Source organism: Oryctolagus cuniculus, chromosome 7 (assembly GCF_051225735.1).
Source record: "Oryctolagus cuniculus isolate XC-2025 breed Fujian yellow rabbit chromosome 7, ASM5122573v1, whole genome shotgun sequence".
NCBI classification, from domain to species: Eukaryota; Metazoa; Chordata; class Mammalia; order Lagomorpha; family Leporidae; genus Oryctolagus; species Oryctolagus cuniculus.
Genome location: NC_142873.1, coordinates 59,233,578 through 59,256,155, shown reverse-complemented (window position 1 = coordinate 59,256,155; position 22,578 = coordinate 59,233,578). Strand labels below are relative to the sequence as shown.

The 22,578-nt window shown below is 42.6% G+C and overlaps 1 protein-coding gene across 7 annotated transcripts in view; it reads left to right on the top strand.

The window, feature by feature from the left end:
• The window catches only part of RAP1A (RAP1A, member of RAS oncogene family), a 95,754-nt gene that overhangs the window by 56,223 nt on the left and 16,953 nt on the right, over positions 1-22,578 (top strand). For 4 of the 7 annotated variants that reach the window (XM_002715775.6, XM_017345982.4, XM_089300151.1 and 1 more), the window contains 2 exons: positions 15,484-15,567; positions 19,685-19,753. In XM_002715775.6, coding sequence (XP_002715821.1) covers positions 15,511-15,567; positions 19,685-19,753 — 126 coding nt within the window. In that variant the 5' untranslated portion in view covers positions 15,484-15,510. Of the gene's footprint in view, positions 1-7,354; positions 7,424-14,004; positions 14,663-15,483; positions 15,568-19,684; positions 19,754-22,578 lie in introns of those variants that run through there. The other 3 variants (XM_089300149.1, XM_089300148.1, XM_070077875.2) reach the window with 2 other exon arrangements.

The following is a 22,578-nucleotide window of genomic DNA, read 5'->3' as shown; positions in this document are numbered from 1 at the left end:
TGGCATAATTTGAAGCTTTGAGTATTATTTGAAAAAGAAGACTTTATTATAAAAGAAAATACTTCAAATGTTTGAAGGAATGAAGAATAGAAGAATTCTCTTTACTCTGTTTACATCAGTGGGCGGAAATGAAACCCAGCAAGTGGCACTACAAAGAAGCAGAGCAACATAAGAAGCTTTAACAGTTAGATTACCCAGAGATGAAATGGGTTATTTAAGTGAGGGTAGAGTTCACAGGGCCAGATGACCATGTCTAAAGAGGTCTTTAGAGACTGGCACAAAATTGTTAGGGGCTGGCATTGTGGTTCAGCAGGTTAAGCCAACAACTGTAATGCCAGCATCCCATATCATAGTACTGATTCAAGTCTGGGCTGTTTTGCTTCCTGTCTAGCTCCCTGCTGGTGCACCTGGAAAAGCAGCAGAGAATAGCCCAAGTACTTGGGCCCCTGACACCCATGTAGGAAACTCAGATGGACTTTCAGGCTCCTGGCTTTGACCTAGCCCATTCCCAGCCCTACCTGTTGCAGCTTTTTGGGCAGTGAACCAGCAACTGGAAGATTCTCTCTCTGTGTCTTCCTCCCTGTCTGTAACTCTGCCTTTCAAATTAAAAATAAATCTTAAAAAAAATTTTGTGTGTGTGTGTGTGTTCTCTTGGTTCATTATTGATTTAATAATTGGATCTTTAGCTGTATCCATTTTTTTTTCTCTTTAGCCCATTAACTGAACTTTTATTTTGATTGTCATATTTTCATCTTAAGTCTGTAATATGTCTTTCATAGACATGACAATTTCAAGAATTTCTTTCATGATATTGTGTGTTTTTTTTACAATCTTCTGTAGGTCCTCTTCAGTGTTTTTCTCTGTGTATTGTGTTCTATTTGTTGAATTTATTGCTTCTGTCATTGTTTTCCTCAAATCTGTGATTATCTGTTCTGCTTCATTGCTCTGCAGGTCTTTCCTCTTTACAGTAGCTTGTCTTCCTTCATTATGGAAAGGAGTAGAAAGTACCGTTTGACTGGGCATGTCTGATTTTAGAATGTGAAGACTAAGATATAAAATTCACTCACAAGTAGGGTGGCCCTTCCATATCCATGGGTTCAGCGTCCAAGGATTCAGCCAACCTTGGAATGAAAATATTCGGGGAAGAAGTTCCAGTACTAAACATGCACAAGCTTTTTTTCTTATTATTCCCTTAAAATATCCTGTAACAACTACTTACTCAGCAGTCACATTGTTTTAGGTGTTATAGGGAACCTCGAAATGATTTATGGTGTTATGATGTGTGTTACAAGTTATATGCAAACACTGTACCATTTTTATATAAGGGACTTGAGCATCCAGGGATTTTTAAAAAAGTGTGTGTGTGTGAATTTATGTGTGTGTTTACACTGTGTGTGTGTGTGTGAAGAGTGAGAAGGAGAGATGGAGAAGAGAGAGCTTCCTTATACTGGTTGACTGCCTAAGTGGTTACAACAGGTGGAGCCTGGACCAGGCTGACAGCAGCCTGGAACTCGATCCAGGTCTCACATGTAGGTGACAGGAACTTGAGTACTTGCCTTCACTTATGCTTCCCAAGGTGTGTACTAGTAGGAAGTGAGTTGTGAAGTGGAGTAGCTGGGACTTGAACCAGGCATTCCAATATGGGATGCAGGCATTTATGGCAGTGACTTAACCCACTGTACTACAGTGTCCATCCCCATTCATAGGTTTTAATAGTTGCATGGGGTCCTGGAACCAATCCCCATGGATACCAAGGGACAACTATGTATTATATCTTATCTTAGCAGCTCTCTCTCTCCCTCCACCTTGTCTTTCTCTCTCTCCATATATACCCTTACCCCAAAGAACTTGTCTGAGAGGGTTAGGAATAACAAGAAGTGAAATTACCAAGGTGGAGTCTTTCATAGAGCTAATATTTTTTTTTTTATTTGACAGGTAGAGTTACAGACAGTGAGAGAGAGAGACAGAGAGAGGTCTTCCTTCCATTGGTTCACCCCTCAAATGGCCACTACAGCCAGAGCTGCTCTGATCCGAAGCCAGGAGCCAGGTGCTTCTTCCTGGTCTCCCATGTGGGTGCAGCAGCCCAAGCACTTGGGCCATCCTTCACTGCCTTCCCGGGCCACAGCAGAGAGCTGGACTGGAAGAGGAGCAGCCGGGACTAGAACCCAGCACTCATATGGGATGCTGGCGCTGCAGGCGAAGGATTAATCAAGTGAGCCAGGGCACTGGCCCCATAGAGCTAATATTTATGTTTTCATATTGCAAAAAAAAAAAAAAAAAGTTGAATGAAGAGCATTTTTCTTTGTTTTAGAAAGTTAAATTTTGGGGCTGGTGCTGTGGCACAGTGGGTTAAGCTGCTATCTGCAGTGCCAGCATCTCTTATGGGAGAATAACCAACAGTATAACTGCTGATTAAGAACCCCCCATTAGGGGATGGCATTGTGTTGCAGCAGGTTAAGCTGTCCCCTGCAACACTGGCATCCCATATAAGTGCTGGTCTGAGTCCCGGCTGCTTCCCTTCTGATCTGGCTCCCTGCTTGGGAAAGCAACAGAAGATCGCCCAAGTGCTTGGGTGCATGCCACCCATGTGGGAGACCCAGGTGGCGTCCCAGGTTCCTGGCCTGGGCTAACCTAGCCAAATTTTTTCTCCAGAATTTCCTATCACATCTCAATTTCCTTTAATAAATTTCTCTGCATAGGTTCAGTTGTACAGAAGAAATTTTTGTCTTTTATTTCATTACTTTATATTTTTTTAAATATAGAAACAACCAAGTTGGGATAATTCGCTTCACAAAGACAAGGTATATTATTTTCTGAAAGTTAAAAGTAGTTTTGCTGAAGGTAGAAATGAAAAATTGTTATAACTTAGAACATAATGTTAGGGAATCAAGGTTGACTTAAAATTTAAACATAGTGCAATGTTTATTCTTGTCCTCCGTATTTGTCAGGGAATCTTAACCAGAGTAAGAAATTTTCTGTTGCTGTGATGGGAGTGCAGGGCACAAGAGATTTCCATAAAAAGGCATAGGATTTGCTTAGAAGAACATAGTGGTTTTCTAACTTGGCAGTAATGAGTTAGGACTGACTCCCTTTAGAAAGAAAACATTAATTCAAATTATTCTTACTGAGAATGTGTATGTGTGTGTGTGTGTGTGTGTTTTCTTGTTTGAGCTATTTTACTCTTGTATTTGAAAATGTGCCTATGTTTATACATTCATAGCCCGTGGCATTTGCTAGCTGTAAAAAAAATAATTTTCTGTACTCACAGTATGTAAAAAGTGATTTTGGAACTTGAATATCTGACTACTTGAGTTGAAGAACAAGGGTCAAATACTTCTCTTTTTTGCAAAACACCCAAAATAATTTGATCATCTCTGAGTTCTTTCCCCAGTTTCTGTTGACCTAGAAAAGCTAAAGGCATTTGGGGATATAAATGAACCTTGCTATATTAGGACCCCTCTTGGAAGATACACATTTTTGGATTAAAGAAATGATGAATTCACATCTTGTTAAAATGACAGCAATCCCCAGACTAAGAGGCCTGGAAGGGGGGTAAAGGTCTTTCTGAATAAAATATATGCTCTTGGATTTAACTGTCAGTATTCCCCTTCCCCCCATGGAAATGGGAGACCAACCTAATACAGATAAGAGATTTAGGATGCCAAAAGTCCAGCATAAACTTCTATCTTATCCTTTCCCTATTTTTACATCTTCACAGTAAGATGTGTTTTTTGAGGAGTCAATTCTTTTTTTTTTTTTTTTTTAAGATTTATTGTTTATTTTACTTGAAAGCCAGAGTTACACACAGAGAGAAGGAGAGGCAGAGAAAAAGAGAGAGAGGTCTTCCATCCTCTGGTTCACTCCCCAATTGGCCATTACAACCGGAGCTGCACCGGTCCGAAGCCAGGAGCCAGGAGCTTCTTCTGGGTCTCCCACAGGGGTGCAGGGGCCCAAGGACTTGGGCCATCTTCTAGTGCTTTCCCAGGTCATAGCAGAGAGCTATTGGATTGGAAGTGGAGCAGCCAGGTCTCGAACTGGCGCCCCTATGGGATTCCAGCACTGTGTGCAGCGGCTTTACCCACTATGCCACAACGCTGGCCCCAGGAGTCAATTCTTAGTTTTTTTTCTTTCTGTTAAGTTCTCCTTGGCTGATCTCATCTTTTGCTATGGGTTCAACTGCTGCTGCTTTTTTAGCAATGGCTACTGAATCTGTACCTCTAATCCATGGGTTTCTCCCAAGCTTCCAGACTTGGAGTCTTAAATATTTGTCAGCTATCTCTACCACTTTCCCAGATGAATCCCAAACTTTTTTTTTTTTTGCAGGAAAATACTGTTTTTCTTTTAAAACCTCCTTTTGTAGGTGTGTCATCAGCCACTTATTTGCTCAAGCTAGGATATCTAGGAGTTACCCTTGATTCTTCTAAATTTTACTTAATAATTCCTAACTGATTATGAACTACTGTCAATTCCACCTTCAGAAAAGAACTGCCCCAAGGCCAACATTGCAGTATAGTGGGTTAAACTGCTGTGATAACTGGCACCCCTATGAGTCCTGGTTCAAGTCTCAGCTACTTAACTTTATCTAGGTCTCTGCTAATGCACTTGGGAAAGCAGTGGAAGGTGCCCCCTAGTGACTGGGACCCTGCCACCCATGTGGGAGACCTGGATGGTGTTCCAAGCTTCAGCCTGGCCCAGCCCTGGCCATTGTGGCCATTTGGAGGTTGAACCAGAGAATTGAAGAACTCTCTCTCCTTCTGTCTCTCCCTCTCTGTCACTCTGACTTTCAAATAAATAAACAAGTCTTAAAAAAGAGACTCGAGGCCAGCGCTATGGCGCAGCAGGTAAAGCCGGTGCCTGCAGTGCCAGCATCCCATATGGGCGCCAGTTCGAGTCCCAACTGCTCCAATTCCCATCCAGCTCTCTGCTATGGCCTGGGAAAGCAGTAGAAGATGGCCCAAATCCTTGGGCCCCTGCACCCACATGGGAGACCCAGAAGAAGCTCCTGGCTGCATTTGGATCAGCACAGCTCTGGCCATTGTGGCCGATTGGAGAGTGAACCAGCGGATGGAAGACCTCTCTCTTCTCCCGTCCCTCCCTTCCTCCCCTTCCTTTCTCTCTCTCTTTTCCTCTCCCTCTCTCTCTCTCTTTCCCTCTCCCTTTCCCTCTCCTTCTCTCTGTGTGTAACTTGTTCAAATAAATAAATAAATCTTTAAAAAAAAAAAAAAAGAAACCCAAATATCACACCACTAAATGCAGTACCATTTAGGAGCCACCATTGAAAGTTGTGTAGTGTTTTCACTTTACTTCTGCCATATTCTATTGGTCACATAGCCAATCTTGATTTGGCATGGGCAAGAACTATTGGTGTGAATTCCAGTAGGCCAAGATCATTGGGGACCATCTTGGAGGATGAGTACCACTAGGTCTTTATCAAAAAATGCATGAACATATAAGGGTATTTCAAAAAGTTCATGAGAAAATGGATTTTAAAAGTAAGTTTATTTTGATATAAAAATTTTGAGATCTGTGCAGTTTTTTCCAAATAAGCATCTCCCATGAACTTTTTTTTTTTTTTAAGAATGATACATCTTTGTGAGCACTTAGACATAATTATAATGCAACTCATTGAAGACAGGGGTTCTGCATGGGAAGTTAGTGCACAGTGACTCCTGTTGTTAATTTTTTTTTTTTTTTTTTTTGACAGAGTGGACAGTGAGAGAGAGAGAGACAGAGAGAAAGGTCTTCCTTTGCCGTTGGTTCACCCTCCAATGGCTGCCTCAGCTGGCGCGCTGTGGCTGGCGCACCATGCCGATCCGAAGCAAGGAGCCAGGTGCTTCTCCTGGTCTCCCATGGGGTGCGGGGCCCAAGCACTTGGGCCATCCTCCACTGCATTCCCTGGCCACAGCAGAGAGCTGGCCTGGAAGAGGGGCAACCGGGACAGAATCTGGCGCCCCGACCGGGACTAGAACCCGGTGTGCCGGCGCCACTAGGTGGAGGATTAGCCTAGTGAGCCGCGGCGCCGGCCTCCTGTTGTTAATTTAACAACACTCTTATGTATGATGTCAGTGATCACCCAAGGCTCTTGTCATGAGCTCCCTAGGCTATGGAAGCCTTTTGAATCCACAAACTCCATCAGTATTTAGACAAAGCCAATAAGCAAAGTCGAAGTTCTCTCCTCTCTTCAGAGAAAAGTACATCCTTTGATACCACTTCTTTCCACTGGGGTCTCATCCACCTAGGTCCTTCATGTCAGACATTTTTTGCCACAGTGCCAACTTTCCTTGCCTGAAATGCTCTCTTGGTCTTTTCAGCCAGACCAGGATGCCTTAAGGGCTAATTTTGAGGTCAGAATGCTACTTAAAGCATTGTTATTCTGTGAGTCTGCTGTGTGAACTCTTTGAAGACCTCTTTGCATGCATGGATTACAGAATTGTTTGCACCAAGATCAAATTATATTTTAATTCTGTTTTCCACAAACTTTTTAAAAGTGCCCTCTTTTGTGAGGGGCTCTATATTCTGGAATTAATTTTGTTCCACTGATCTATTGGTTGTGCTTAGCCATTCTGTGTATTGCTGCAGATTTATAATAAATTTTGAGATCGCATAGTGTAAGATTTTATTCTTTTTCAGTACCATATTAGTTATTGAGCAGTTTCCATTTTTGTATAAATGTTAAAATCATCTTCAGCTTTTACAAAAAGAAACGTGCTGTTGGATTTGCATTGGAACTGTAGCTCAACATGAAGAGGATTGACATCTTAAAACAATATTGGGCCGGTGCCGCGGCTCACTAGGCTAATCCTCCGCCTTGTGGCGCCGGCACACGGGGTTCTAGTCCCGGTCTGGGCGCCGGATTCTGTCCCGGCTGCCCCTCTTCCAGGCCAGCTCTCTGCTGTGGCCAGGGAGTGCAGTGGAGGATGGCCCAAGTACTTGGGCCCTGCACCCCATGGGAGACCAGCATAAGTACCTGGCTTCTGCCATCGGATCAGTGCGGTGTGCCGGCCGCAGTGCGCCAGCCGCGGCAGCCATTGGAGGGTGAACCAATGGCAAAAGGAAGACCTTTCTCTCTGTCTCTCTCTCTCTCACTGTCCACTCTGCCTGTCAAAAAAATATATATTGGAATGTATCGTCACGTATCAATTATGAATAAATATACATATGTTAAATTCTCTTTAAAAAAGAATATTGGGTATATTTTAATAGAATAGCTCTCTAGTGGTCTTTAATTTGTCTCAACCATGTTTAGTTTCAGGTCTTATATGTATTATTGTATGTCTTATACATATTTTGTTAAGTAGTTCATTTCTTATTGGATGTTTGTGTAAATTATATTATTTTTTGTTTTATTTTTCAGTTCCTAAAGTGTTGAACAGATGTGGCAAAGAATGTGGGCATATTGATAGAATACAAAGAAAAACCAGAGGTGGGCATTGTGGTGCAGTGAGCTAAACTGCCACTTGAGGTGCCTGCATCCCAGGTCGGAGCACCTGCTTCAGACGCTGACTATTCTGCACTTCTGATCCAGCTTCCTGATAATGCAGCTGCGAGGCAGCAGATGATGGCTCAAGTACCTGAATTTCTGCCACCCACATGGAAGATACAGATGGAGTTCCTAGCCCTTGACTTCAGTCATTTGGGAAGTTAACCAGCAGATGGAGATGTTTTTGTCCATTTCTGTCATCTGCCTTTCAGATAAATACATTTTTTTATTTATTTAAAGATCTATTACTTGAAAGGCAGGGTTACAGAGAGGCACAGAGGGAGAGAGGTCTTCCATACACTGGTTCACTTCCCAAATAGACACAACGGATGAAGTTGAGCCCATCTGAAGCCAGATCCACGAGTTTCCTCTGGTTCTCCCACTTGGGTGCAGGGGCCCAAGGACTTGGGACATCTACCACTGCTTTCCCAGGCAATAGCAGAGAGCTGGATCAGAATTGGAGCAGCTGGGACTTGAACCAGTGCCCATATGGGATGCTGGTGCTGCAGGCAGCAGCTTTATCCACCTATGCCCATAGTGCTGGCCTCACAAATAATTTTTTTTAAACAACCATAAAATACCAGTTAATGCAGAAAAAGTCTTTGAAAAAAAAAAAAAAATCCAGCACTACATTCCTGAGAACCTATATAGATAGAAGCTCTTTAGAATGTAAAAGAATATGAATAAAGAAGACCCGAACCAAGTTTGAAAAAAGCTGGATGTTGGCCAGCGCCGTGGCTCAACAGGCTAATCGGGTTCTAGTCCCAGTCGGGGCGCTGGATTCTGTCCCAGTTGCCCCTCTTCCAGGCCAGCTCTCTGCTATGGCCCGGCCCGGGAGTGCAGTGGAGGATGGCCCAAGTCCTTGGGCCCTGCACCCCATGGGAGACCAGGAGAAGCACCTGGCTCCTGCCATTGGATCAGCATGGTGCGGCAGCCGCAGCACACCGGCCACGGCAGCCATTGGAGGGTGAAGCAACAGCAAAAGGAAGACCTTTCTCTCTGTCTCTCTCTCTCTCTCTCTCACTGTCCACTCTGTCAAAAAAAAAAAAAAAATAGCTGGATTTTAATAGCCTAAAATTCTAACTGCTTCGAATAGGTAGGACCTTAACTTAGGATCCCCAACACTTGTAAAGGGGGGGGGGGATGTTTTCCACTGACCTCTGAAAAAAATTAGTATTTTCTTCGTGTTTTTTTTTTTTTTTTTTAAGATTTTATTTATTTATTTGAGAGGTAGAGTTACAGGCAGTGAGAGGGAAAGACAGAGAGAAAGGTCTTCCTTCCGTTGGTTCACTCCCCAAATGGCCGCAACGGTCAGAGCTGCGCTGAATCGAAGCCAGGAGCCAGGAGCTTCTTCCAGGTCTCCCACATGTGTGCGGGGGCCCAAGCAATTGGGCCATCCTCTACTGCTTTCCCAGGCCACAGCAGAGAGCTAGATTGGAAGAGGAGCAACCAGGACTAGAACCTGGGGTGCCGGCACTGCAGGCAGAGGATTAGCCAAGTGAGCCATAGCACCAGCCAATGTGGTTGTATTTTAATTTTACCATCTTTATATTGTTTTGTATTAGTTTCATCTTTTTTTGCTGCTGTTGTTTACCTGTTTGCATTTGTTGTGCTCTTTAATAAGTCGAATTTTCTTTAGTGTTTCATTCTATCTCAGCTATTGGTTTATTTACCTGTACCTCTTATGTTTTATTGATTGCTCTGGGACTTTAACAAATGCATTTTTAACGTGACAGTATACTTTCAAACAATATATTATTTCATATATATTGTAAGAATCTCCAGCAATGTACTTCATTTCTCTCTTTTCTTGTATTATTATAATATGTTTTATTTTCACATGTGCTGTAAACCCTGTGGCATGTTATTAATTTTACTTGAAGTGATCAAAAATACCTTTTAGATTTACTCTCATTCACTGTTTAAAGGTATATTAGTGATCTTTTTTCGTTCAGCCTTTTTTTGGGAGATTGTTGGCCTGGGTACAATCTTTTACTTTCATGTCTGAATGATATATGCATTGTTTTTAGCATTCTATGTTGACTTTTTTTTTCTGTTAGCATCTTTTGTTTCTTTAAGATTTATTTTATTTATTTGAAAGAGTTATACAGAGAGGTAGAGACAGAGAGAGAAGTCTTCTATTCGCTGGTTCACTCCCCAGATGGCCACAACGGCCGGAGCTGCTCTGATCCGAAGCCAGGAACCAGGAGCTTCCTCTGGGTCCCCAACATGGGTTCAGGGGCCCAAGGACTTGGGCCATCTTGTCCTACTATCCCAGGCCATAACAGAGAGCTGGATCGGAGGAGGAGTAGCCGAGACTAAAACCAGTGCCCGTGTGGGATGCCGGTGCTTCAGGCCAGGGCTTTAACCTGCTGCACCACAACGCCGGCCCCTCTGTAAGCGTCTTAAAGATGCCCCATTTTCTTCTGTCTTACATACTTCTCAAAAAGCGTCTATATATTTTTTTATTTCAGTTTTTTTAATTGATGTAATGATCATTGATATTTTGATATGTGTATAGATGTTGGAATGACTAAGTCAAACTAAATTAGCATATCTATCTTACCTACTTGCAAGGCTTTGATTTCTGAAAAACTTTCTGAAAGGCAAAAAGAGACAAAGAGAGATCCTCCAACCTCTGGTTTACTCCCCAAATGCCCGCAACCATGTGGCTCGGCCAGACTAGAGCCAGGAACTCAGAACTCAGTCCTGGTCTCCCGCTTGGCTGTCAAGGACCCAATGAGCTGTCATTTGCTTTCTCCTAAAGTGCATGTTTGCACTAAGCTGGATCAGAAGCAATGGACTTGAACCCAAGCACTCTACATAGGATGTTGTGTCCCAAGTGGCATCTTTACTGCTGTGCCAAACACTTGCCCCCTCTGAGACTCATTTTTAAGGTCAAAGAGATACGTTCTGCATTTCATTGTTTTATGCTTTCCCAGTGAATGAGCAGAAGGATGAGAACTGATAAAAACAGGTGATACTAAGCCAGCTTGCTTTGAACCTCGACTGGATACTCCAGAAAGGTCAGTTGCACAGGCCGTTGATTCAGCTGCCCTGTTTGCTGCAATAAGCTGCTATACATTCATTGCAGTGCAGCATAGAACTGTGCCTCCTGTCTGGGGCAAGGAATTCTGCAGCTTCATCAGGAGATCTGATTCTGCCTTGCCTTCAGAGAGGTTCTATATATATAGCTGATATTGTAAAAACATTTTAAAGTTTCTTCTTTTTTTACCTGTGTGTGAGAACAAAGAATTACCAGAGGATTGGTAGCAGCTGTGTACCTTTTCTTTATTATTTAAAAAGCAGAACAACAAGGGGGACAAAGAAAAAGAGGCCTTCCATCACTGGTTTACTCCTGAAATGTCTGCAACAGCCAAAGCTGGGCCAGGCTGAAGCCAGGAGCCCAGAACACCATCCAGGTCTCACATGCGGGTGGCAGGGGCCCAAGGACTTGAGGCATCATCTGCTGCCTCCCATGATGTGCATTAAAAGAAAACTGGATTGGAAACAGAGTAGCTGGACTCAGACCAGACACTCCAGCAATGTGTGTGAGCATCTCAAGTGGTGGCTCCATGATCTGCACCCTAAAGCCCAGCCTGACCTTTCTTTTTGACATTTACTCAGAGATCTGTATGTTCTTAACTTTGTTCCTGTCTAAACTCTCTTCCAGTGGTTTCTTGTGAGATGTTCTCTGACAGGCTTTTCAGGAATTTGATTATTGTTCCTTGCTGTGATTTTCTTTGTGTTTATATACTTGAAAAGGGGGCTCACTGAATATCTTGAGTCTGTTTTTTTATTAGATCTGGAAAATGTTTTGTCACTCACCCCCTTCCCCATTCCAGTTATGCAATTGTTAGGCTGATAGTACAATTATTGTCCTGTGATTCTGTTCTCCTTTTTCTTTTTTTTCTTTCCCCATGCCCTTCTCTTTTCTCTTTCTCCCTTCCTCTCATCCTGTCACCTCTTTACTGTATTTATTTGAGTACTTTTAAAGATTTGTTTATTTGAAAGGCATAGTTACAGAGAGAGGGAGAAACAAAGAGATCTTCCATCTGCTGGTTTGCTCCCCAAATGGCCACAATAGCTGGAGCTGTGCTAGGCTAAAGGCAGGAGCCTGAAATTCCATCTGGATCTCCCACATTGAGTGGCAGTGGCCCAAGTACTTGGATCATCCCCCACTGCTTTCCAAGTCATATTAGCAGGGAGCTAGAGAAGTAGAATAAGCAGAATGACCAGTACTGTAACCGGCGCCCATATGGGATACCTGCACTGCAGGTGGCAGCTTAAACTCTCTATACCACATCACCAGCCCCCTTTTGAGTAATTTTATTGCTGTGCCTTTGGATTTTGAACTTTTCTTCTGCAGTATTAAATACACTATTAATCCCATCCTGTGATATTTCCATTTCAGATATTATTTTTTAATACTAGTTGTTCTTTTTCTTATGTTTATGCTTCTCTCTTTATATGGTTCTCTTTAAATGCTTGAACCTATTAATTTTTTTTAAAGATTTATTTTATTTATTTGAAAGAGTTACAGAGAGAGGTAGAGACAGAAAGAGGTCTTCCATCAACTGGTTCATTCCCCAGATGGCCGCAACAGCCAGAGCTGAGCTGATCCGAAGCCAGGAGCCAGCAACTTCTTCCGGGTCTCCCATGTGGGTGCAGGGGCCCAGGGACTTGGGCCATCTCCACTGCTTTCCCAGGCCACAGCAGAGAGCTGGATCGGAAGAGGAGCAGCCGGGACTAGAATCAGTGCCTATATGGGATGCCAGTGCTTCAGGCTGGGGCTTTAACCCACTGAGCCACAGTGCCAGCCCCTGAACCTATTTTTAATAGCAGTTTTAGGCCAGTGTCACGGCTCACTAGGCTAATCCTCCGCCTGTGGCGCCGACATTCCAGGTTCTAGTCCCGGTTGGGGTGCTGGATTCTGTCCCAGTTGCTCCTCTTCCAGTCCAGCTCTCTGCTGTGGCCTGGGAAGGCAGTGGAGGATGGCCCAGGTCCTTGGGCCCTGCACCCGCACAGGAGACCAGGAGGAAGCACCTGGCACCTGGCTCCTGGCTTCGGATCGGCGCAGCGAGCTGGCCGTAACACACCGGCCCTAGCTGTAGCGGCCACTTTGGGGGTGAACCAGTGGGAAAAAAGGAAGACCTTTCTGTCTGTCTGTCTCTCTCTCTCTCACTGTCTAACTCTGCCTGTCAAAAAAAAAAAAAAAAAATAGCAGTTTTAAAGTCCTCATGGTTAATTCCATTATCTCTTCTTTTTTAAGACTGTTTTAATTAACTTATTTCACTCTGATTTCAGGTCACATTTTCTTTTTTCTTAATATATATATTAGTTTTTGATTAGATGGTAGACATTGTTAATTTTGTATTGTTGAGTGATGGAATTTGTTTTCTGTTTATTTTAAAGAATTTTGGACTTCTAATAGGCAGTTGCATTACATGTAGATCAATTCCATCCTTTTGAAGTTTGTTTTAAATTTTATTAGGAAACATCTAGAGTATCATTTGCTTTAGGGCTTGTTTAGATTTATTACTAAGGCATGAATTTTCTGAAGTTTCAGTCAATTCCTGGTATTTCAATGAAAAAGACTTTTCTAGTCAGAGTCATCTTTCCTAGTACCATGTGAACTCTGGGAATTGTTCAGCTTACAGATATCCATATATTCTTTGCTTTACCTTGTGGAGTTGAAACCTGCATGTCCAGCTTAGTGCTTGGCCACAGACTCAAATGGATCCAAATACAGATTTCTGCAAGTTTACATGTGTTACTCCCGCTTCTCTGGTGTCCTTGCAGGCGCTTTTTGAATTTTCCTCCCTGCACCAGTCTGAAAAGTGCCTCCAGGCAGAAAGCCAGGGGAGTTCAGGTCTTACTTCATTTCTTTTGCATCTTTTGGAAACCACAGTCCTACCACTGCCTGTTGTCCCATGTCTGAAAATAGTTGTTTCATATGTTTTGTCTGGTGCTATAGCTCTTTACTGTAGGATAAAAAGTCCATAACTAGTTAATTAGGCCATTGAAACTTATTTCTTAGGTTTTATTTTTTTCCTTGCTTTTTTTGTTTTGTTTTGTTTTGTTTTTTTTGACAGGCAGAGTGGACAGTGAGAGAGACAGACAGAGAGAAAGGTCTTCCTTTTCCATTGGTTCACCCTCCAATGGCCGCTGTGGCCGGTGTGCTGCGGCCGGCGCACCGCGCTGATCCCATAGCAGGAGCCAGGTACTTCTCCTGGTCTCCCATGGGGTGCAGGGCCCAAGCACTTGGGCCATCCTCCACTGCACTCCCTGGCCACAGCAGAGAGCTGGCCTGGAAGAGGGGCAACCGGGAAAGAATCCGGCGCCCCGACCAGGACTAGAACTCGGTGTGCTGGTGCTGCAAGGCATAGGATTAGCTAGTGAGCCGGCCAGTCTTCCTTTTCCACTGGTTCACCCCCCCACCCCCAATGGCCGCTGCGGCCGGCACACCACGCTGATCCGAAGCCAGGAGCCAGGTGCTTCTCCTGGTCTCCCGTGCAGGTGCAGGGCCCAAGCACTTGGACCATCCTCCACTGCACTCCTGGGCCACAGCAGAGAGCTGGACTGGAAGAGGAGCAACCGGGACAGAATCCGGCACCCCAACCAGGACTAGAACCCGGTGTGCCGGCGCCACAGGCGGAGGATTAGCCTACTGAGCTGCAACACTGGCCTTATTTCATAGGTTTTATTTTTAACCTTTTAAAATAACCATGGAGATTAAAAAACAAAGTTTGTATTCCATTTATTTTCTCTAGCAAGTTGATCCTTACAGAGTGTATTACTAATGCCTGCCTGTTAAATTTAACACTTTCATTCAACTACCTGTATGCTAATTATTTTATTTTATTTTTTAATATTTATTTATTTGTTTGAAAGGCAGAGAGACAGAGACAGAGAAGGGGGGAGAGGTAGAAAGAGAATCCTCCATCTGCTGGTTCACTCTCAAAGGGCCACAACAGCTGGGAGCTTCATCTATGTCTCCCAAGTGGGTGGCAGGGACTTGTGCCATCTTCTACTGCTTTCCCAGGTGCAGTAGCATGGAGCTGGAACAGAAGTGGAGCTGCCAGGACTTGAACCAGTGCCCATAAGGGACGCCGATATTGCAGGCAGCGGGTTAACTCACCACGCCACAGTACCAACCCCTGTATCCTAATAATTTTCAAGGTGACAATTTACATAATTCAACTATAATACAATAATACACAAAATAGTATAGAATTATGATGTGATTTTTTGGCAAGTAAAATAACATTTACATGATATTAAACTTGTGAGTGAACACTTCAAAAAATACATGTTATTTAAATTACAGTTTTGCAAAGCATAGAGTTCATGATTATAGTTATAAGACAACTATTGGTTATAATCATCTTGTTTTCAAACACTCTTAGAAATAACATGAACAGACTAATGATTGATGCCTAGTGAAAGATGATCTTCAGTAAAATAAAATGTTTGGCGGTAGTCTATAAACTGTGGTGTAGTGGGTAAAAGTCACCATTTGGGATGCTGGCATCCCTTATGGGCATCAGTTCATGTGTCAGCTGCTCCACTTGTGATCCAGCTCCCTGCTAATAGCCTTGGAAAAGCAGCAGAGGATGGCCCAAGTGTTTGAACTCCTGCACCTACATGGGAGACCTGGAAGAAACTCCTGGCTTCAGCCTTGCCCAGCCCTGACCATTGGCAGCCATCTGGGGAGTGAACCAGTGGATAGAAGATCTCTCTCTCTCACTTCCTCTCTGTAACTCCGACTAAATTAATTAATTAATTAATAATTAAATCTTTCTTTAGACAAAGTCAAGTAGTCCTATAGACTTAGGTTGAAATCTACATGATTTTTGCTGTGTAGCCTCTGTTGTTCCCTTAATCGTCTTAATGGAAAAGAAAACAAAAACCAAAATACAACACTTGGTGTAATAGTCCTACATCCATAGGCTGTTTTTATCATGCTTGTTAATTTTTGCTCTTTCTTTTTTGTTTTTCAGATTGTCAGTATTTAAACAGACCACACCATGCGTGAGTACAAGCTAGTGGTCCTTGGTTCAGGAGGCGTGGGAAAGTCTGCTCTGGTAAGTTAGCCCACTAACTGTAACTAATTTGTATAATACAAGAAGAATGCTCACATTTGCTTGCTTTCTAGTCTAGTCACTAAAGAGAAAAGGTGGCATTATTTTCATTGGGTGGTGTTTGGCCCACAAAGGACAGGGAGTCAATCAGCAAGCACAGATGGGTAGTCCTGTGGTGGTGGCTCATTTATTCTTTCACTTACCACATATTTATTGTCCACCTTATATGTTGAGCGCCAGTGATCGTGCTTCAAAGAGGAATGAGATTGTTCTCATTTTTAAGGAATTAACATTGCAGTTGGGGAACATATTATTTCAGATTCTAGTGGAATAAGTACTCCCCTGCCTCCACCTCCGACTTAAGTGGTATGAAAGTTATTTTGTGCACACATGCTGTATTCATTCAGTAAATAATTACTGAGTTTCTACAGTGTCAGACTGCAGGGTCACAACAGTGAACAAAAACATCCAGTCTCTTATGGGGCTTACATTATAGTGGAGGAGATGTAATAAATACACAAAGGACTACTTGGTTATAATTGTGCGAAGGATACGCTGAAAGAAAAATACAGATCATTCAGAGAGAACTGTGACAAGTGGGCCTAAATTAGTATTTGAACAACTGAGTAAAAGGTCAGTGTAAAGCTGGGACCGGAGGGAACAGAGTAGAGTGGAAGGAAATGAGGAGAGGGAGAAACAGGGTCCAGAGCATAACCTGAAAGCCATGTAAGAACTTCAGACTCATTCCACATAACAGTGAGAAGACGTTAAAGGTAGAGTTTTTTTGGGGGGTGGATGGTGATAACAGAGCTGGATATTTGTTTTTAAAGAGATCACTTTGTTCTGTGTTGAGTAATCTAGGGGAGAAAGGTAAAGTTGATGTGGGTGACAGATTGAGAGTTAACACAGCACACCAGATTATTGTTATGGAAGCCTAGATGAAGGTCATGGTGGTGAACAAGATAGATGTAGGTGATTTGAGGGTTAATAGGTGGTAGAGGTGATAAAACCTAGTGATGGATTGAAATAGAGGCTAGAAGAGAGGAAGCCCTAAGAGATGATTCCCTGGTTTCTAGTTTGAGGTACTCATTGTATGAATGGATTGAGAAAAAGAAGGTAAACACTAGAAAATGAAGACATTAAAGAGGCAAAAATCAGAGTCGTGTCCAATTTTGTGTACTTGTGAGATTTTCAAGTAAATGCATCAAATTAAAAAATGGTTCTTCAAGATAAGAGCCTAAAGAGAAGCCTGTGATAGAATTTTGGATACCATCAATTTGTTGATGGCATTTAATTGCATGAGAATTATATTGCTGTTAGGAATTTAAACTAGTGTCTCTGTAGAGATTGATTGAGGATGTCTTTTTGAAATGCATATAAATTTCAACTTAACAATTCCCTTTTGGGAAATTTACTCTGCGTACAAGTTCATATGTGCAAATTGATAATGGTCAAGGATAATGACAAGAGTTTGGAAACAACCTAAATGCCTACCATAAGGGACTAATTAAACTCATTTAATTGATAATTCATGGTAAAATACAATATAGCCATTATTAAGAATACTGCCGGCGCCGTGGCTCAATAGGCTAATCCTCCACCTTGCGGCGCCGGCACACCGGGTTCTAGTCCTGGTCGGGGCGCCGGATTCTGTCCCGGTTGCCCCTCTTCCAGGCCAGCTCTCTGCTATGGCCAGGGAGTGCAGTGGAGGATGGCCCAGGTGCTTGGGCCCTGCACCCCATGGGAGACCAGGAAAAGCACCTGGATCCTGGCTCCTGCCATCGGATCAGTGCGGTGCGCCGGCTGCAGCGGCGGCCATTGGAGGGTGAACCAACGGCAAAGGAAGACCTTTCTCTCTCTGTCTCTCTCTCTCACTGTCCACTCTGCCTGTCAAAAAAAAAAAAAAAGAATACAAAAGCTCTACATATATATACTTACAGGTAATGAAATCCAAGATGTATTATTTAAAGAGAGAAAAACTACCAGTGAGACTACCATTTGTGTCTTTTTTTTTTCTTTAAGGTGGGGGCTGAGGGGTGCTACCCATAAAATAGGTACACTATCTCTGCAAGGTTAAGTAAGCTATCAAGAATGCCGATTGCTTTCTTGGGAGTTAGCTTGAGTAGCTGGGACAAGGGTAGCGAGTTGGTATAGTTACCACCACATAACCTTTTAAATTTGGAGCTATGTCCATGAATTACCTTTTCAAAAGTAAATGAGACAATTTTCGTTATCTGTGGGAATGAATGAGATTGTCTAGGGAGAATCAAGAGGGAGAAGAGTCCAAGGCTGAGCTCCGATTACCTCTCAACCGTTAAGAGACTAGGTAGGGTTGCAAGATCCAGCAGAGAAGGTATCTTGTACTGTACTTGAGTGTCAAAGATACATATTTATTTGAATTCTCAGTAGAGAGACGACTGGGAAATGGGGAGAGAGATGGACCTAATAAAGGCAGCAGCTTCATTCAGATGATGGTGCCATAATCATACTGGAGTGGGCTGAAGAATAAAGAACTGAGGAATTGGAAGTACTACTAAACAGTTGAAGACATTTGATTGTAAGCGAGAACAGAAAAGACAGCAGATGGTGGAGGAATCCACGAGGTTGTTATGTTTTTGTTTTGGTATTAGAGATGCTAGAGTGCATTTGTATGCTGGAGGCAATAATTTAGTGATGATATAGGAAGAAGAAGGAGGGCATCCAGTATGAAAGTAAAATCACAATCCAGAATAAAGAGGAGTAGTGAAATGCTTACTATTAGTAAGAAACAAGACAAGCATGACTGTTCATTTTTGCAAGGCTCCTTAATGGCTGACTTAAACTTGAGTTCTGCTTCTTCATTCTTCTTGGGTTAGCACCATGTTCTGTGCCCTTTAGAAAACTCGACTGTTAACTTAATGAGTGTATGTTAGTATTATTAGAGAAATTGCTTGACCTCAGGGACCCTCTTCCTGGACTATATTTTGAGAACTTCTGCTCAAATCTATAACATATTAGGAAGCTATTGTAGACTAACTTTCCGTATTTAAATTATGGGCTATACTAAGAAGATACAGTGATTTGAATCCTTGATAAAAATTATGTTTTTGATGTGATTCTTTGCTTTCAGCATTAGGAACTCAGTAAGAGAAGGAAGTTTGGAGTTTACTGCCTTCAAGTTAATCTATTTAGCTCAAGCTCAAATAGTGTATAGAATATTCCTCTGAGTAATTTAACTTTAGATAAACTTAGTCCATGTTCTTACCTTTGCTTTTAGTCAGTACTGTACCAGACTTTGTTTTAAAGCTGTTTATGAAATGTCTCACAGTTACTTTGTGACTTCTTTTCATTTACTGAGTGATATAGTTTCTACTGTGTGCCTACATAAATCTTAGAGATAAAAGTATAGTAGTTCCGCCTTATCCTTGGGGGAGATATTCCAAGACCCCCAGTGGACACCTGGAACCAGGAGTAGACCCAATTCCATTTTTTTCTGTTTCTTCCCCTATATACATGCATTTGATAAAGGTTAATTTATAAATTAGACACAGAGAAAGGTTAAGAACAGTATTCTATTTCTGAGTATGAAATTTGAATGTGATTATAAATGAAAAATGATTGGTTCAGTCTCCAGAATAAAATAGGCATTAAATAAATTTAAATCCCACTCCCCCCTCTGGCTAAACTTTAAAATTTAGAACCTTTGGAATTGGCTCTATGGTATAGCACCTGCAGTGCCAGCATCCCATATGGGTACCGGTTAGAGTTGCTTCACTTTGGATCTAGCTCCCTGCTGTGACCTTGGAAAGCAGTGGAAGATGGCCCAAGTGCTTGGACTCCTGCACCCTCGTGGGAGACCCAGAAGAAGTTCCTGGCTCCTGGCTTCAGATTGGCCCAGCTCTGGCTGTTGGCAGCCATTTGGGTAGTGAACCAGTGGATGGAAGACTTCTTTTTCTCTGTGACTCTCCCTCTGTAACTCTGCCTCTCAAATAAAGAAATAAATCTTAAAAAAAAAAAATAAGTGATTTTACATGTGTGTGTTTAGTATAATTTCATTTAATTTTTGCAGTTTTGTGAGATTAAGTAACATTCAAAGGGCTTTTCTTGTAAGTCCTTAACTTTTTTTCTCTTTTCTCCCCAGACAGTTCAGTTTGTTCAGGGAATTTTCGTTGAAAAATATGACCCAACGATAGAAGATTCCTACAGAAAGGTAAAAGTGAAACTTGTATACACGTTTACAGTACAGTAGTTTCTTATGACTTAAAACTTGATCCATGGAGCTGCTTTTTAAAAACGTCTTGAGAAATGATACAGATATTCTATATCCATTTTAAGTTGCACCTAGACAAAATATTAAGGAATGCTAGTTAAATAACTCCATGTTCTATTACTTATTAGTAATTTGTTCTTTAATGTCAGCATTTCTAGTTACATATAAATGGTACATTTTTTTTTTTCTGGATATTGATTTATTTACCGTTACCAAGATGTCAGACAGATTAAAACACTCCTAAAGGTAGACTACATAAGAAACAAATGTGAGGGATTTTCAGATTTGCTAAGTGTGCTGTCTAGTTCATCCAGGTGGTTTATGTATGCTTTTGTTTGCCTCTCACTCAGCCATTTCATAAAAGTTAATCTGAAGAAAATTAACCACAGTGTAAAAAATTCTTGTACATAAAATGTAAATTTGGTTTGTTTAGATACCAAGCAGTTCTGCATTTATTTGTGAATTAATTTACCATTTTTTCTCTGACTATAAAGCATGGTTCATTTTTTAAATTTATTTTTGAAGAAATACAAATTTCATAAGTACAACTTTAGGAATGTAGTTAGTCTTCCTGCTATACCCACCCTCCCACCCACACTCACACCCCTCTTCCTCCTCCCTCTCCCCTTGCCAGTCCCATTCTCCATTAAGATTCATTTTCAATTAACTTTAGTACATAAATTTTTGACAACTAGTTGTTAACAAAAATCAAGATCATTTTTATGCTTGAAGTTATCCAGTCAGTGAGTGAAAGTTTTGTCAAGGCCGGCACCACAGCTCACTAGGCTAATCCTCTGCCTGCAGCACTGGTACCCCGGGTTCTAGTCCCAGTTGGGGCGCCGGATTCTGTCCCGGTTGCTCCTCTTCCAGTCCTGCTCTCTGCTGTGGCCCAGGAAGGCAGTGGAGGATGGCCCAAGTGCTTGGGCCCTGCACCTGCACGGGAGACCAGGAGAAGCAACTGGCCCCTGGCTCCTGGCTTCAGATCAGCACAGCACGCCAGCTGCAGGTCACCAGCCGTAGCAGCCATTTGGGGGGTGAACCAATGGAAAAGGAAGACCTTTCTCTCTCTGTCTCTCTCTTCTCTCACTGTCTAACTCTGCCTGTCAAAAAAAAAAAAAAGTTTTGTCAAAATGCACAGAATATATACAATATCAAAAGAAAACCTCAATGTAAGCTGTGGGCTTCTCTTGATAATGATGTGTAGATGTGGGTGCCTCAGTGGTGACAAATGTGCTACTCAGCACAGGTTGTTAACAGTGGGGGAGCTGTGTGTGTGTCCAGGTAGTATATACACAAGAAATCTCTACTTTCCCCTCAATATTGCTGTGACCCAAAATCTGCTGTCAAAAATGGTCTCTTGGGGCTGGTGCTGTGGCGTAGTGGGTTAAACGACCACCTGAGGTGCTTACATCCCATATGGGCACCATTTGAGTCCTGGCTGCTCCACTTCTGATCCAGCTCTCTGCTATGGCCTGGGAAAGCAGTAAAAGGTATCCCAAGTCCTTGGACCCTTGGACCCACGTGGGAGACCTGGAAGAAGCGCCTGGCCCCTGTCTTCAGAGCAGCCCAGCTCTGGCCGTTGCAGCCATTTGGGGAGTGAACCAGCGAATGGAAGCTCTCTCTCTCTCTGCCTCTGCCTCTCTGTAACTCTGCCTTTCAAATAAATAAATCTTTTTTTTTTTTTTTTTTTTTTTGACAGGCAGAGTGGACAGAGAGAGAGAGACAGAGAGAAAGGTCTTCCTTTGTCGTTGGTTCACCCTCCAATGGCCGCTGCGGCCGGCGCACCGCGCTGATCCCATAGCAGGAGCCAGGTACTTCTCCTGGTCTTCCATGGGGTGCAGGGCCCACGTACTTGGGCCATCCTCCACTGCACTCCCTGGCCACAGCAGAGAGCTGGCCTGGAAGATGGGCAACCGGGACAGAATCCGGCGCCCCGACCGGGACTAGAACCCGGTGTGCCAGCGCTGCAAGGTGGAGGATTAGCCTAGTGAGCCGCGGCGCCGGCATAAATAAATCTTAAAAAAAAAAAAAGAAAAAGAAAAGAAAATAGTCTCTGGGGCTGGTGCCGTGGCGCACTAGGTTAATCCTCCACCTGCGGTGCTGGCATCCCATGTGGGCGCCAGTTCTAATCCCGGTTGCTCCTCTTCCAGTCCAGCTCTCTGCTGTGGCCCAGGAGGGCGGTGGAGGATGGGCTAGGTGCCTGCACCTGCGTGGGAGACCAGGAGGAAGCGCCTGGCTCCTGGCTTCAGATTGGTGTAGCTCCGGCCGTGGCAGCCATTTGGAGGGTGAACCAACAGAAGGAAGATCTTTCTCTCTGTCTGTTTCTGTCTCTCACTGTCTATCTGTCAAATAAATAAAATTAAAATTAAATAAAATAAGTCTCTGAAAGAAAAAACATAGATAATTGATTTTGACAAAAAATAATATTTTATTGTAAGGCAGTCTAGAATTGTGGAAAATCTTAATTTTATTTCTAAGCATGAGTGGTAGAAAAAACCATGTTAATGAAAGACTAATAGCCAAGAATATACGATAAGTAAGTAAATAGATTAAACCTGCATTTCAACAAATAGGGAAGGATTGCTTTGTTAGGTGTTTTTAGAGTGTATTTTTATTAGTGCTATACCTTTTGTTAAATTAAATTCATCAAGCAGTGCTGACTAAGCAGTTTTACTGTCTTCAAATTGGAAACAGAATTGTGCTGTAGTTTCATTGAGAAAGTACTGAACTGATTCGTTAGTCATTGACTGTGTCCAGTTACAGAT